Source organism: Paralichthys olivaceus, chromosome 17 (assembly GCF_024713975.1).
Source record: "Paralichthys olivaceus isolate ysfri-2021 chromosome 17, ASM2471397v2, whole genome shotgun sequence".
Lineage (NCBI taxonomy): Eukaryota > Metazoa > Chordata > Actinopteri > Pleuronectiformes > Paralichthyidae > Paralichthys > Paralichthys olivaceus.
Genome location: NC_091109.1, coordinates 4,487,074 through 4,503,659, shown reverse-complemented (window position 1 = coordinate 4,503,659; position 16,586 = coordinate 4,487,074). Strand labels below are relative to the sequence as shown.

General features: G+C 42.9%; 1 protein-coding gene across 2 annotated transcripts; it reads left to right on the top strand.

Annotated features, from left to right (window-relative positions):
- The first annotated feature begins 128 nt into the window (after positions 1–128).
- Positions 129–8,611, top strand: armc1 (armadillo repeat containing 1). Of its 2 annotated transcripts, none has more exons than XM_069513063.1 (7): positions 129–437; positions 1,477–1,690; positions 2,311–2,402; positions 4,099–4,291; positions 5,072–5,188; positions 5,713–5,787; positions 6,392–8,611. In XM_069513063.1, exons 2-7 carry the CDS (start codon positions 1,529–1,531, stop codon positions 6,581–6,583), a joined length of 831 nt encoding a protein of 276 aa, XP_069369164.1. In that variant the 5' UTR covers positions 129–437; positions 1,477–1,528; the 3' UTR covers positions 6,584–8,611. The 2 variants fall into 2 exon arrangements, with proteins under 2 accessions (XP_069369164.1, XP_019943118.1); XM_020087559.2 differs by having other exon boundaries at positions 129–438; positions 1,482–1,690.
- Positions 8,612–16,586: the final 7,975 nt, after the last annotated feature.

The following is a 16,586-nucleotide window of genomic DNA, read 5'->3' as shown; positions in this document are numbered from 1 at the left end:
ATTTAACATGTGAAACAAAACTCTCTGATGATTGGGCGTCGCGCCGGTCGATCAAACTTACACCGTCATGTCACCCGTCAAAGGAACGTTGTGGGTTGTTCGTTATAGTTACCCGCACTCCCCGGCGGGTACGTGCCCGCCTTAAGCCGCTGGGATCCCTTATGGGAAACTGGGATGTCCCGATTCTCAAAACAGCCGCACCCGATGACGTGCAGAAAAAAACAGCCCAAACACCGCGTCCAGCTGCTAGCTTAACCAGCTGCTAGCTTCACCAGCGGAGCGCAGAGAGCAGCGCAGGCCTGGACTCACTGTTGTCTGTCCTTTGTTTTTTAAATTCACACAGGACCCGAGCTGTCTGTTGTTACGTTACTGTCGCGTCTCTCGTCTCTGAATTTAGCCGGAGTTGTCTCATGGTTTCACAACACGCTGACAAAAAAGGTACGCTACAACAGTCACCTAACGTTAGCCTAGCTTAGCTTAGCTGCGGAAGCCCCTCTGTAGCACAGGGCGTGATTTAAGGTGAGGTTGGGGGTCGTAGAAAGTGTCTTTGTCAGAAACGAGCTGTTGTGTTGTTGTTTTTTGCTAACGCCACTGACCCCGAGTGTGCTAACAGTGAAGTCCAGGGATTAAACAGCCGGGTTATACAATGAGCTTCAATTAGCACGCTGCACTATGTGATCCTTTATGTGACACGTAAAGGCTTTTACAGAGCAGTTCAACCAGCGAGTGCACAACAGTGATCAGTCAGTCAGAGAGTTGAGGACATTTCTGAGAGTTAAATCCCCTGACACTCCATTAACTCATGTCATGGGATGGTAGGAAAAGTTTGCATGAGTGTTCCTCTTTATTTTTCTCATTAACTTAAACACGTTGTCTTCAGCCTTTTAAAAATGGATTTAAACTGGTGATTCACAGGAATGTTTGTCAACAGCTTTTAGTAAATTCACGTTTACGTGACAAAGACAAACACTTTCGCCAATTCCATTGTGGTCTGAAACAAAAGACCTCACTGGGGAAATCAAGAGAGACTAATACCCATTTTCTAGGTGTCAGATTATTTTATAGTTCAAGTGAAATGGCAGTAAGAGAGCACATATCGCCAAGGCTGAATGAAACCACATTTAACTTCACTTGACCTGGATTTTTATTTGGATCTGCACCAAATTGCACACACTCATAAACATCAGTCCCCTAGATGCTGGATTTTATTTAATCACAATCCATTAATAATTCCCATATAAACCAACAAAAATGTTCAAAAACACTCCATCTCGCAATGTTAAAGAAAGTTAAAAAAAAAAATCCGGACCCTTATAACAATGTAATGGGATCTTTCCCAACCCAAACTGCTTCCGTCCATCATGTTTCGTGGCAAATCCGTCCAGCTAAAAGACAAACCTCCTTGGTGGAAGTAATAACTATTAGTTGCAGTCACAATTAGTCTAAGGTGACATCCCTCATTTGCCTTCTCTTTTCAGTAGGTTGAAGGAGTTGGTTTGATGTGCATGGCATCAAGACAAGAGGCACCATGAGTGCGGAGGTGGATGCACTGACTGTGGTGAACCAGCTGCGAGACCTTGCCGCAGACCCCCTGAACCGGAGGGCCATAGTAGAGGATCACGGCTGTCTGCCGGGCCTCATCTTGTTTCTGGATCATCCCAACCCACAGGTCGTCTACTCTGCGCTACTGGTAAGCAGCATCCATGTACACGTTGACATAAGGATGCTTATGATTCATATAATTATTGTTACAGAAAGGAAAAGCACAAAGTTGGTATACAAAGAGAATTATTTATGAACACATTCAGTGAAATATCTACAGTAGTTGGTTAGATGACATTTCTGTTGGTTTAGAATTCGGCCCAGTTCTGTACTGGTTCTGTTTTGGTGTCAGAGCAGTTTCTGGTCACCCTCTAAAGGCCAGTTCCTCTAAGCCACAGACACATGAATGCATTAAAAAGAATTTCATGTTTAAAAACCATGTCCAATGGTGACATCTGCTATCTGTGTTGTGGTGTAAACACAACCGATTCATGATACAGCAGCCTCTCTTTCCCCTACCACCAACATGTTGTACAGAACATAACTTGTAGAGTGCGTACACATTTGTGTGGCTTTACGTCATAGCTGCTCTTTCACGGTATCACGTGAAGTGTAAACAAGGAGTCTGTTCATGTGTATGTATTGGTTATGTAATATTTTACCATTGCACACGCACGTCCATTTGAAAAGCTCTTGCCCTTAATAATATCACAAAGGGTCTGTCAGCTTTTAGTGGCAGATAGATAACGGGTGCCCTTGTCCTTGCAGGCTGTGCGCTACCTGGCAGAATGTCGAGCCAACAGGGAGAAGATGAAGGACGAGTTGGGCATGATGCTGAGTTTGCAGAATGTCATGCAGAAGCAAGTTCCTGTCACCATCACATCACACACACACACACTCACACATGCTCGCTGTGCACTTTCTTTACATAAAACCTTAAGCGAGGATTTCTTTTGTTTTGCACTGTGAATCTGTGACCGTCTGCAATTTTTCCAGGCCCTTCCCTTTGCCATGTCAGAATGAAGGTGATTTAAGTTGATTCAGAATAGAGTGGTAACCAGTCAGATAGCTGTTTCTGCATGTCACAGATTTAAATACATCCTGCCACCTCACCATACTTATATTTATCTCCATACCGCCTAACAAAGGAAGTTGTGTTCTCGTCTGTTTTTGTTAGTTGGTTGTGAGTTAGCAGGATTACAAAAAAACGACATAAACTATTTCCATGAAATTTTGTGGAGGGGTGTGGTAGAACCCAAGTTAGTGCCCATCAAGTTACGGTGTGGGTCAGCGGGAAGTTCCAGAATTATTGAGTTCCAATTTAGTTGCTCTTTATTTGTAGTGTTTAAAGACATGGCTGAATTTGCACACATGGTGTATTGTAAACTCTTTGTTTGGTTTCAGCCCATTGTTTAATTGTTTCATATTTATCTATATTGTCTTGAAGAGCTTCATAATAAACTTGTTCTGGTCCAGCAATGTGTAAGTGGGAGGACTGGTTTGATGTGACGTTGTGCTCCAGACCACTGGCATTACCAGAGGGTCAGGAGGCAGCTTTGGTCAGTGTTTGCTGTTCGTCATTAGCACCCTGATAGAAATAGACCCATGTTGAAGTGGCCGACCGTAGCTTGTATGGTTTTGTTCCCCGCTCGTCTTCCTGCAGCGGAGCTCTTGCTCGCCCTGGAGTAAGCCAGTCACTTCTGCTAGTCGGGGGTTACATCACGAGGTGCCCTGCAGTGACAACAGCGGCTCTCCCTCCTCGCTGTCCAGTCAATCTGACTTTGAGCAGAGGTCAATCATAGCTTGACTGAGTAAGAACACATAGCTGTCAAACAACATCTAGCACAGTTTCACGAAACGGGTGTGAATACCATTTTTATTCCTTCATCTCATTACGGTCTGAAGCTCAAGGAGACGCTGCCTTGTATTCAGTGCAATGACGAGATAAATAAATCGATTGAGGAAAGTGTTTGTTTGCTGAAAGGCTGACTGGATGTGTCAAACAGCGCCAGGGAGCACCAGGCTCTCAGAGGACAGCCACGCCACATAGCTGATGTCATTTGTGTTTACCATTGAAGGGGTGATGTCTCAGTGACACATAAAGCAGTATAGCCTATGGGGGTATCCCAGGATGCATCACAGTATAGCAGTTCTGGCATTACAACTGCTAATGCTTTCATTTGGCTTCTTTAAGGAAAACTGCTGCCCAATAAAACGCTCTGTCGTGGATTTTTCTTTTCTGCTTAATGGGCAGTAAAAATCTGAGGTGTTGGATTAATATACTCAAGTCTGAATGTTTGATGGTTGCATTGTCTTTGGGTGCAATAAAGAATAGGGAGATTCAGTTTTTTCTGTCACTGTGTCCAGATGTGAGACCTCATAAAAAGAGAATACAAATGTGAACATTTAGATGTGTAAAGGTTGAGAAAGCATGGAGGACCTGCGGCATAGAGCGAGCTGAACCATTGAGTGTCCTACATACTGAATTACAAAAGTTTTGTTTCTGCCATCTCAGGATATTTATCTTCTCTTCTTGTTTCCTCATCCTCACCAAAGAAGTACCTCACCTGGAGAGACCAAACTTCTGGCCTCTGAGATCTATGAAATCCTGCAGTCAGCTGGGAAAGAAGAGGCCGAACAGGCAGAAGCAGACGCTGCCTCCTGCCGACGTAAAGCTCAGTTCTTCCTGGGCTCCAACAACAAGAGAGCCAAGACTGTGGTGCTGCACATCGATGGACTGGACGACTCTGTAAGTGCTCACAGCTCATGTAGGAAGCAAAGATGACTCTTTTTTTGGGCAGAATTGGCTACGGAGTTTACCCACAGTTTGCCTTTTAAACATGTACAATGCAGCATTAGGTTCTCTGCACAGACACATCAACAACAGCATCAAATCTGCATAATTCAGGCGTCTGTCACACGTTATAAGCATCATCAACCCCCCCACTCGCTCGCAGTGAATCCCCTGATGTGTTCTTACATCAAATTCTCCTGAGTTTCTATGCACTTTAAACTAGGGAGGTGGAAAATGTCCACAGAAACTGCCGGGCCTCTCACTCGGACATTTGCACATTTCACACATGCACCTCCTCCGGAGCAGTTCAGTACATGTCTGAAAGCAGCTTTAGATAGGGGGGTGGAAGGGTCAGGTTGTAAATGTCAGGCATTGAACAGCAGGACGTTGAGATTGAACCTGAGTGCTGCTCTGCAGGAAGTTGCATCTAGCCAGATTACATTACAGCAGACAGACGGCCTCTGGTGGGCTGCATCGCTATCACTACAGCGGAAACACGCATCAATGTGGCAGCTGGAAGATCTAGTCATGTAAACTGCATCACTCAATATGTAGCAACTGAACATTTACAGTAAATATTTATACCCAAATTTGATTTCATTAAACTGCAGCTCATTCTGCATCCTGTCATACACTTTATAAAATTCCTCATAAGCCGCAGTCGTATCTTCACTTGGCTCTGTTGTGTCACACACATCTATTCATACATCTCACCTGATTCCTGTCCGCTGTCAGACTCGAAGGAGCCTGTGTGAGGGGGCGTTACTAAAGATCCGAGGGGTCATCAGCTTCACCTTCCAGATGGCTGTCAAGAGATGTGTTGTCAGGATCCGCTCTGACCTTAAAGCCGAGGTACGTACGTGTGTGTTCAGAGGCAGAAAACCACACAGCAAGTTTGGGATACACAATATTCTGACCAGAAAACAAATTATTATCAGTTGTTAATTTGGTCATTAAAAGTGGTTTATTTTAGCATGCGCCAGTTTTAAATAATGGAATAAATACTGTCTTAATAATACCAGGATTTATTGATTATGATGCCAAAAAAGGAAAATATCTGCCATTTATCTATTTTAAATGTTTTTGGAAAAGTGTTTGCCTAAAGTCATAAATGTTCTCTGACAGAAATCATACTCATAGTGAATCCAATTGGTTAGCTGTGTAGGATAGAAGTATAATATTAGCCATGGTACAAGCTGCATTAAAAGCTCAACAGTTTATTATCAACCTGTGTTTGGAAAAGCATCGTCATTCACACTGCTCAGGGAATTAGAATTTATCATTAATGAAAGTATTTGGCACTAATTTTAAATTTAATCAGAGGTATTCAGAAGACTTTCGTGAATTAAAATCTAAGTGGGCTGTTTCTCTCACAGGCTCTGGGAACAGCGATCAACTCCACCAAAGTGATGACGGCTCAGCAGGTGGTGAAGACTGAAGACGGAGGAGAGGTGAGATTGTAAACTGCTGCAGAAAGACTAATTAATTTCTCTTAATATGGAGTAGTCAGTTAATAGGTGGTTGTGCTGGCTGTACGTTGTGTGCATCTCAGTACGGGGAGTGTGGCCCTCCTGCCTCTGGCTGAGACTTATTCACACTGACATGATTAGTTGGTCACATCACTGCCTCAGCCTGTAGGCTAGTTGTTTTTTTGCCAAACACATGACCGGTCCCAGTTGTGCCCCCTGTTTATCTTTTTTTAAAGCATCGCTACCAACACTACCAACCTGCAGCACATTCCAAACTGTACTTCATTTGAAACTGCTCAGTTCTATTAATATTTGAGATTCACAAGTGTTTGTTGTGCAATAATTGGCAGAGAATTGTTGCTCCAGTGATTGAGAGTAATGAGTAAAGAATACGGTAGTAGTGATATACAATGTGGCCAGCAGGGGTCAGACCTGGCTCAGTCATGTATTCTGAGTCCAGATGAGGGTTTTAATGGAGCAACTGTGTTTGACATTAATCCTGGAATCGTAAGATTCTGTATTTTGGACAAATTGTTTGTTTCATGGTGAACATGATTTTTTATTTTTACTTGTTGTCTTTGTGTAGCGGGTGGTGCCATTCCAGGAGGACTCAGAGGTGCTGGTCGAGGAGAACACAGACATCCCGGACTACCTGCCCGAGGAGGAGAGTCCATCCCAGGAGCAGGACAAGGCTGTCACACGCGTGGGCTCCATCACAGACGGCATGGGCTGGCTCAGCACGGCCGCTAACTTCCTCACTCGCTCCTTTTACTGGTGACCACTTCCTGTGTTCCTCCCTTTGCTCCCCATTTTTCTCCAAAAGTACTATCCAGCTGCAGCCTTAGCATCTCTCAGCCTGGTCCCAGACTAAACCCTGCCTCTCGGTTCCACACTAGTCTAGACTCCCCTCCACAAAGCACATGTGAGCAAGTGCTGGACGGCCAAGTGGAACCTGCAATAACTTTAAGTTGTGTATATATTGAGCTACAAACCTCACAACTGGCTGTATGCATACAACTCTACACTATATGGTATCTCACAAAACATAACCAGGGGACTTTAAATTAGCCCAAACCAAATGGAAATGTGTATCACTACATTGACAGAGCTGAAGTGTGGCCAGGCGTGTTTAATCCTTCTTTGGCTGATTTCGTGTACGTTTAAAAATTGGGAGTTTCCTTTATTTTCTTCTTTTTTGCACGGTTTTCATTTGCTGTCCTCCTCATATCTTTCCCAATAATTGTCCTTTTACTCTATATATTTTTTTCATATTTTTCATTCTTTTCTTTCTAATAATCCTAATTTAGCTCATTATTTTCTTCCCTCTCCAGATTTTTTAGCATGTTGAGTCTTTTGTGCCAATTTTTGCCTGATGCCTAGATTTGTGATCATTGTGTGTGCCTTTGTTGACATGTCACTGTAATTATTATTTATTCATTCATTCAAATGATTTAAGAGCTCAGACAGTGTCAGATGTAACGTTTGTGCTTCCCCCCCCGCATCAACCTTTAGCTCACAATGGGACGTCACTTCAGTAGAAAGGGTGAAATAGACACCAGCAAGAGGCTGCAGCCCTTTAGCCACTGGCTCACGTGCATAAGACTGTTTGTTGCATTCTGAAAGAGGAGCTGGAGCTTGTTTATACACCACCCGTCACTCCCTCCTCAAATCAGGGCTCCACTGATGATGCTTTTAATGCAGCAAAAATCAAATGCGAGTTCTGCAGCGGCAGATAATGGGCCGGCAGCTCCTTGTGTTACTTGCACAGATTTTTAGGCTACCTCTGCTCTCGCTGTCCCGTCTCACATCATCAGCACTAAGGTCCTCTGTAGTTTGAGTTAAAGCCGTAGAACCGCATGATGAAGACAAACCTGTTAGCTGCCTGCTCGTGCACCTGAACTCCAGCCAAGATTTTACAGTATTGTGCACCCGCCTGTTCAGTTCAATTTTCAGTTTAGCCAGCAGTGTCCTTAAAGCAAAGATCATGTCGGTCCACACACTTACACACACGCTTCAAGAGGACTCACTAATGCTGTCATGTGAGCAGTAGTCATACTGTAACAAGGGCGTGGTTATGTACATTTTGTAAATGGTGCCTGAGTCTCTCGGGTGTTAGATGCAAAGTAATTTCTTTTTCTGTTTTTGTAATATCTGCATTTTATGTTACACTTCAGGATTCTCAGTCTTTACAGTCCTCTGACTCCCACCACTTCTAATTATCATCTCCACTGACTCATGTGAGCGTCATTGACAGTTGTAATGCTGACCAGGTGAGTTTTATTGTTTTGATGGTGCGGAGATGTCTCAGTTGATTGAGGTCAAACTGATGGGATGGGATTGATGGTGCTGTTCTCCGTAAAAGCAATAATTTTTTTGCGCATTATATGTAGTGACCGTTGTTCTGCATCAGCCTCCAAAACGTTTTGAATAAAAAGTATTAGTCAAAGATAAGATCATCATCATCAGTATTAAAATGTATTCTTTATTCGTCCATTTTCGCACGGAATGAATCTCTAAATTTAATCATGTGTCTTCATGTTAATATTTTGGTCTCTTCTCTGCTCACAGAGAGAATCCTTGAACATTTAGTTTTTCTAAAAACTCCATGTGCTGATCAAAGTGTAAATTTCCCTTTACTGTTTTATTCAATGAATCTGTCTGACTGACAACGAACCGCATACTACATCATCCGAAATGTAACATGTACAGACGTCATCCTATGTAATATAATGTGCTGTAATGCAGATCCTAATACTGTAGATTCCCATACACCGTTAATGCAAACAATGATAAACTTAAAATCAAACTTTGTGTGCTGCTTCTTTTATTCTTCGCATCATACTCAGACTTAAGTGTCTATGACAAGTGTCGACCTGTGATTCTCAGTAGTTCTCTCTCGTGATAATCCGGTTGTCTCATGTCCCTGGTGTGTGCAGTTCACTGCAGCGCTGCAGACCTCACTTTGTCAAATCAAATTGCTGAGGGCAGCAAACCATCCTCAGCAGAGAGAGCGAGAGGGGGGGAAATTCAGTTTTCTTTACTGGTGCATAAGTGAGGTGCCCCAGGGTGATTCTGTAGCCTGACCACCACCACCTCCCCCAGCCACGGTGCTGGTAGGCAAGCAGCAGCAGCAGCAGTTGCTGCAGGGTCTCCAGCTGCTGCTGCTGCTGCTGAGCCTTCAGTGAGACAAGATACAGATTCAAATATTTTAAAGTTGAAAAATTAAATGAGATTTAAATAAGATTTTTTTAGATTTAAGATGTTTTAAGCTATGTAAAAGTTTCACTTTTCTTGTATTCAAATGTTGAGGTATGACTTATAACACAGAGTTAAGGGAAAAAACAACAAGCAGGCATGTTCAGTCTCTTTGGAGACAATCTGATTCTTCTAACAGTCTCATCTCCAGGTCCAATCACTTTCTACACCGAAGCTTTTAGTCATACTGCATGATTTAATGTAAAGTGCTGTTTTTCTCAGAAGTCAAGCAGTTTGTAGAAATGGAAATTTCTTATTTTTCTGATCACTTTAAGGACTTCTCAACCATGTTGTTTGTTGTGGCTGTTGCCACAATCTAAAAATAGCAGATGCTATGCAATGCTTTTAATATTTTTAACTTATCAATGATTTTGTGTCCAGTGGAAAAGCCACAAACATCCTGTGGTTAATATCAACCAGTCACAGTGAGTGAATACATTGTCTGTGTGACCCGTGAGGCATCCTATTTCTCACTCATGACCACTAGAGAGAGACAGCAAGCCTGACAAAGAACGAATGAGAGCATGTGAGGTCCAGAGTACAACTGATGAACACACTAACAACACTAACAATCCATATATTACTCTGTATGTACAGCTATGTTGAAACTGCATTTAACAAACTGCACGATGCGCCTCTCTGTCCACTTCAGACTCTAATATCTGTGGCCTAATGCAGCCATAAGGTTGTTTTTAGTGCTTAATACAGTGTGCACCTTTCTCTCAAACGCCTGAGTACTAATGTTCAGCAGTTTCCAGCTCTAAATGATTTTATTTAAGGGCTCATATGCTGCCTTATGATGGTATCACTTCTCTCAGGAGGTCTTAGCACACAAGAGGACATCCTCCAGAGATCATAAAGAGGCTCTCCCCTCTCATTTTCATATTAAAGCCACAGATAATTTCCCTTTCACCCCTTCTTGAGTTCTTTGAATCGGATAAGCTGCTTTACAGTTTCACCTCTGCTCCATCTCATATCAGATCAAACACAATCAGTCCTGCGTGTACACAGGCTTCATTCACCCTGCAGGGCCATATCAGTTGCATATATGTGCATGAATGTGATGTCGGTATCACCCCTCCCTTATTCTCTCTACCACCACCTGTGCGTGTTTGCATGGTTAATCTGAGCAGGGGCGGAGAGGGCCTGATGGTGGGGGGGAGATAGGTGCGTCTCACGGCCCCACGGGCTCTTGAGGAATTTTATTGGAGGTTCAGCTCCCAGTCAATGGGATCAGCCGTAAATCCCGTTCAGAGTGTGGCGGGAAATGATGTGACTCCGGCAATTTATGTCAAATAACTTTTGAGGATGTGTGAGTGTAGCGATCAGCGCTGCCGGGGCGACGATAACTCTTCTGCAGGGGGCCCCGGCGAAGATTTAATTGAGACATTTTTCTCTATCTGCAGCGAAGCGCCGGAGCCGTGTTGTTGTGTAACGAGATGTAATGTCTCTCTTTATACGGGGGTCAACATCCGAGATGAGGGAAGGTCAGGGACTGACTGTTTGAGCATCCAATTTGTGCACGTAATACCCGCTCCACAGGGAGCTGGGTAAAGACACAGAGTATTAAGTTACACAGAGCACACATCAGACACACACACACACTCAGTCGTGTCTCCATGGCTTCAGGGGACATTACACTGACTCACATTGATATCCTGAAAACTTACTCAAACCGTAACCATAGTTACTACTTGCCTAACTATTTCTTTAACCTTAACCTAAACCTGACTTTAACCTAGACCTGACCTTGAAGCATTTCCTCACCTTGTGATTTAATGATTTATGTTATCTGGACTTACTTTTTGTCCCAAGAAGGACGACAACTCCCCATATTGTGAGTGTGACTTATGCAGATTCTGTATGATTTTCAGTGGGATGATCTTTTAAAGCGAAAGCGAAAGGTGGAGACCAACAGAGAGGATTGTAATTGAATGATTATATAAATGTGTTTACAACATAGATGCAATAGTGTAGTGTCTATAAATGAAAAGCCAGGCTAAAGAGAAAGGTTTCAGGCTTATCTTTAAAGATTTTAAAGCTTTCGACTGCTCTCAGGTTCCAGTGTTCCAGCGTCTTGGAGAATAAAATAAATAAATAATATATATATATATATATAAATATATTGGTTATTACTGAGAAAACTATTAGCAACAATTCCTCAATGAAGTACGTCTTATTAGAAAGTGGTATTCAGTACCACAACATATTTTTCACTGCCAGTAATAATTCAGTATTAAAATGAACTTCAACATGCTCAAAGGTAATAGCCCCTTCTTATAACCCAGAATGGCTCCTGTCAGTATTATATATTAAAGCCGGTTTAATATATATATATATTATAAGCACTATTTTACGTCGTAGCTGTGTGACCAAGGTGAATTTTTACTACAGTTGTTCATGTAATGAGTCACAATAGATTATATTCTGTAAGTTTATCATGTCTAATTAATATTAATGTGCAGAGACAGGGTAAAGCTAAAGTCCTGAATTTCATTGATCAGCAAAATGTACTTTTAACTATTACATGTAAAACAATTAATTGTGAAATCTAATAATATTTGGTTATTTTCATGCTACACTTACATGGGGGCAACATTTAAAGCTGCAGCTCAACAGTTTCAGTTAATCATGAAAACATTTGCTGAAGGCAAAATCTGAATTCACAAAGCAACCTACTATGGCTGCTATAGTTCAAACTGTACTTCAGCTCAGTAACGTGTAGTAAAGTAAGTAACAGCAAAACATTACCTACTGTTTACTACTGAGAAAGTATTATCATTAAAATGTACTATACATATATCAGAAACATTTAGCAGCAGCAGCAGCAGCATGCATGGGGCCCTTGATGAGATGCATGCACACACAGGCACATCATAATCGTGGCCATAGCTCATTATTGTCCCCGGGATGATTTGGATCCACCAGAGGGGGGAGTGGGGGTAGTCTCGTCCTCTGACACCGCCACGTCCGCCCGGCGACAACCACTCCAGGCGCTGATTGGTGGGATGAAATATTGCCGGCGAAAATTAAAAGGTCCCAGTGTCAAAATAATTCATGATATGCATATCTTCCCCCGGCCTGATGAAATCGCTGATATCTGGATTAGTTGGATAATAAAAGCGATCAGGCTCCAGTTAAACAGTTTCAGCAGCAAGAAGGGGGGGGGGGGGACGAAGAGGGAGAGAAGAAGAGAGGGGGGCCTCTTTATGAGTCAGGCATGGGGGTCAAGATACAACAAGTGTGTGCGTGCGTGTGCATGTGCACAGTTGGTCAACCAGGGTCAGGTACCCCCCCCCCTCTGCCCACCCAGACCTGTGATTTGAATATCTGCTGTAATTGTCCCAAAACGGCTCATCAGTGGATCTGCCCGCTGCCATTAGGCCCCAACAATATGGTGTGACATTCAAATTCCCCTCAATGACAGGTTATTAGGAGCCCTGAGCAGCCGGCACATAATTAAGCACCGCAACGTTGACCTGTAATATAAAGTGATGGCTCAGTGCGGGCAAAATGAAATAGGTGCTTTGTTGAGATGTGGAAGTGGAGTTATTTTTCAACACACGGGGAAAAAAAGAAGACAGCTGTCAGTGAGTCAGAAATCCTCGTTTCAAAAGACTCAGAATATGATTTTGTAAGTGTTAAGATCTCCATGGCAACTGCTGTCACGGATCAAAAAGTGCCATAATTGTCATTGATACGTTCAATAGAAAAGAGACACAGTTGAACATTTAAGTGCACGGCCCATTTTTATCTTCTGTGATGTTAAACTGCATGAACAAATCTTTTGAGTTTTGTAAAAATGGGGGGGCGGCCAAACAACCTGAGAAAAAAAATGTGTGACTTTCATTTGTGACACTAAAAAGCCTATTACACAACTTAAGACATGCTGTCTGAAGCCCCCGCTTTCCCCTTTAGAACAAGTGGACGTTGTGATGAGCAATGGACCCATCTGCTGTGCCCTCTTCTCCAACTGGTGTGTGAATATGATGTAGTCTGGAGGTGCCGTTTCCAAGTTGGAATATAATACCAGTGGTACCTGGAGATATATTCTTAAAAAAAAGAGTGTGAATGTGAGTTGAAATCCCATCGTGCTGTGGTTAAAGACAAGGCTGGATCATGTAAAAACAAAACCACACATGCACAAGTTTCACGAGTTTCACGACCCATTCCTGCTTCTTTAATTGGACCCCAGCTCACCTTCACTATACCGGGGCAGAGCACGTCTTCATGTTAAACTGTAGGCCAGAGGCCTGTGTAATGGCGGGTTTGTGGCAGGGCTGCTGAACAGAAGGTCTGCACTTCCCTCCCTCCCTCCCTCTATCTCTCTACCAGCCCCTCCATCCTCCCTCCCCCCTTTCATAACGGTGGCAGATGGCTGCAGATGAATCCCTCATAATCATGTCAGGACGGCTCCTCCGATCCCAATTCATCTCTTTAAACACATTTCATCAGACGGAGAATTACACAAAGATAAAGGCGGCCGGGCAGACGACAAAAGCACACAAAGATTGTCCTTGCAAACAAGTGTTCCTAGTCCCCAACACCACTTCATCATTGGTGCTGCTGTTATTGCTCCTCACCCCCACTTCCAATCAACTCACCCCCTATTTTCCTTGCTCGGTCTCTCCCTCTTTCGCTCTTTATTTATGTTTTTCCATACCGTTAATTGTCCCCATCCCCTGCTACTGTCTGTCCTCACCAAGCGTAAATCTTTCTAACAAGCTCTCCTCTCATCCCTGTCGTTCCATTTTTTTTGAAGACAAGGTGTGTAAAATCCTCTCCTCTCCTCATTGACTCTCGGGTTCCGGTGGCTGCCTTTTCTTGGGGGGTTGATAATTTGCCACAAAGTGAATTGTGACTTTTTATCCTCCCCCCTCTCCTCCCCCACCACTTCCCCTGTTGGGTGACCCGGCGTCACCCAATCCGCGCGACGCCGTTAATTGTGGATCAGGTGAAGTTTGTCTCACCTCATTTCAGGGCCATGCTCTGCTGGGGCCATTCTCCCCACTCAAAGGCCACATCATTTCACAGCCTCCTACTTCTCATTAATCCCCCCTGAGTGGCTGCTCTCCCAGTTCCAGATCACAGATTTGTTTTGCTCTTGTTTTCTGACTCGCTGCCCTCCCTGCCCCACCCACTCCTCTCCTCCGCCTCCATATTAACCCCTTTAGTGAGACCCCTCCCCAGCTCCCCGGTGTGCCAGGGCCTTCAGCGTGTGATCCTTCTCATATTCCCTTTACATTCCTCACATTTCCTTTTGTTCTCCACTTCATGAGATAAAATCTACGAGAGTCTGCTTCTTTTTTATTATCAAAGTAGACACCAAAAGGCTTTGGTGGCATCTGCCTGCAGTGCCAGTATCACCTCTCCTTCCAAAACAACTCCACACCCGGCAGCATTGTACATTCAGCTGAAGAAACCTGCCATCTCCAGCCCAATAAATACCAAAGTGACAAATTGAAACAAAACAAAGGAGTGGAAGTAGAAATCTGCGCGTTTGTCTCGGCACATGTGCAAGACTTCCTCATTCCTTCCCTGCGAAACTTTTTTTTTGTTGATTCATAAATTATTCATGAGGGAAAAACTGAAGATCTCTCATTACCATAAAATAACAATTTGCTAATTTATGGAAACTCCTAATTACTTGCCTTATTTGCCATGACCATATTAAATATTCATAAAGATGTGATTATTTCTTTGATTTGACTGTCGTTTGGTTTAATCTACTATTTTTGCTCAACAATAGCGACGTGCCGTCTTCTGCTGCGTGCACGAGCCAAAACAAAACACCCAGGAGGGAACAATGAACAACACTGTGCATTTAGAGCGGGAAGCCTTTAATTCTTAGATGCTTTAATTTCAACACACCTCTATTTTATATTATCCATATGCTAATTCTGCATCTTTGTGGTTATTTGAATTCTTCTCTAGAAGAGGAAGAGTCTTTGGCTGCACATAATAGGTCAAACTGAATGATCTTCCGATATTGAATGCAAAGCTGCAACAATTGAATCTGATAGAAATGAGATATGCTTTATTTTTTAATTTTAATTTTGATGTGACGCATCTGAAAGCGACAGACTTTCCCCAAAAAGACAAAGCTTATATTTAAAAAATTGCACGAGCGACAGCCGGACATTGAACTTGGAAATACAAAAAGAGAAAACTGCACATTCAAAACATATAGTAAACTCTTATATTTGAATGTAGTCTTGCACATAATTATTAGGGAAGAGCAAAAAATGAAATAAAATACACATTTGTAAATGATGTGGCTGCAGCTTCATTTCATCGCAAGTCAAAATCAAAAATGCATTCATTCATTTGGCTTTCATCCAGAACTAATCATTTCATTTTCCGTTCTGTAGCCTGGAAGTCGGCTTTCACGCCAGTTCATTTTGATTTACTCCAAATTGAAAAAGACTGAGGTGGGGGTAACGCGAGAGGAAAGATGAGTATATCTTCGATTCTCTCTCTCCTCTCGGTCTTTGTGGCGGCACGCAGTCCTCGCAGGAAGTCTCAGCCAAGTTCTTTGGGAGAAAGCGGAGTCTTGGATCCCATCTGGGGACAGCTAGATGAGGTCTCTTGCTGTCACCGCGTCTGTTGTCAAGGCTGCGTTTAACCTCAAATTTATGACTTTGTTATATCAGAATTAATTACAGATATTTCCCCGCAAAGTGAGTGACGTTGACGAAAACGCTAAGCACAGGCAATTTAGCTCTATTTGCAGATTAATTTGGGCCCACCTGTGATGCTTGGTGCGCTAAGTAGGTACATCAGTTTTAATTACAGACCTCGCAGAGTGGGTTTAGTTAAATTACAGTATTAATTATCACATTTGCCAGATATCAGAGTGACAAACGGTTGTGGAGGAGCACTTCCGTCAAGCCTCCTGTTTCTTCAGACTTCGTGCTTCGCGTCTGCCCTTCAGACAACCTTCACACAGGTGGATACGACGCAGAGGCTTCACTCACCTCGATTCAGCACCTTCAATGCATTCTGCCAGAAATGTCACTTCTGAGGCTCTAAAGAAACATTTTTATGGGTTAACCCAACAAAGAGCAACGTATGATGAAAAGTTGAGGCCAAATATTTGCAAAAATGGAGAAAACTCCTCATGAAAATCAAAAGCAGTCGCTCCTGTGATGAAGGGAAAATAAGTGGCCTTTGTCCACATCATTACCCTCTTCATTCAGTCAGCTACATTAATCTCTTCAAGGATAATATGGTTAACGCTTCGCCGCCTCTTCACCGGTCTACATCTGAGAGAGAAAAGATCGACCTTTGACCCATGACGTCATTGCAAATGGAAGATGTATAGAGCCACGTGTGATCAGTTTGAGACGTTAATCTTCTGCACGTTTATACGAAGTCAACCAAGTTCTCAAACAGCAACGACAACAGAATCAACTATTTTAGGTGGATTTAATCAGTGATCATTCAGGAAAAATACTGACACATTCAATTAACAATGGGATATAGAATTAAAAGGACTAGTTTGACATTTTCTTGCAAAGAGTTCG

Coding starts and splice junctions, on each gene's coding strand:
- armc1 (XM_069513063.1), top strand. CDS start 1,529: ATGAGTGCGGAGGTGGATGCACTGACTGTGGTGAACCAGCTGCGAGAC. Junction 5,189..5,712: donor GCTCTGACCTTAAAGCCGAG/GTACGTACGTGT, acceptor TTTCTCTCACAG/GCTCTGGGAACAGCGATCAA. Junction 5,788..6,391: donor AGACTGAAGACGGAGGAGAG/GTGAGATTGTAA, acceptor GTCTTTGTGTAG/CGGGTGGTGCCATTCCAGGA.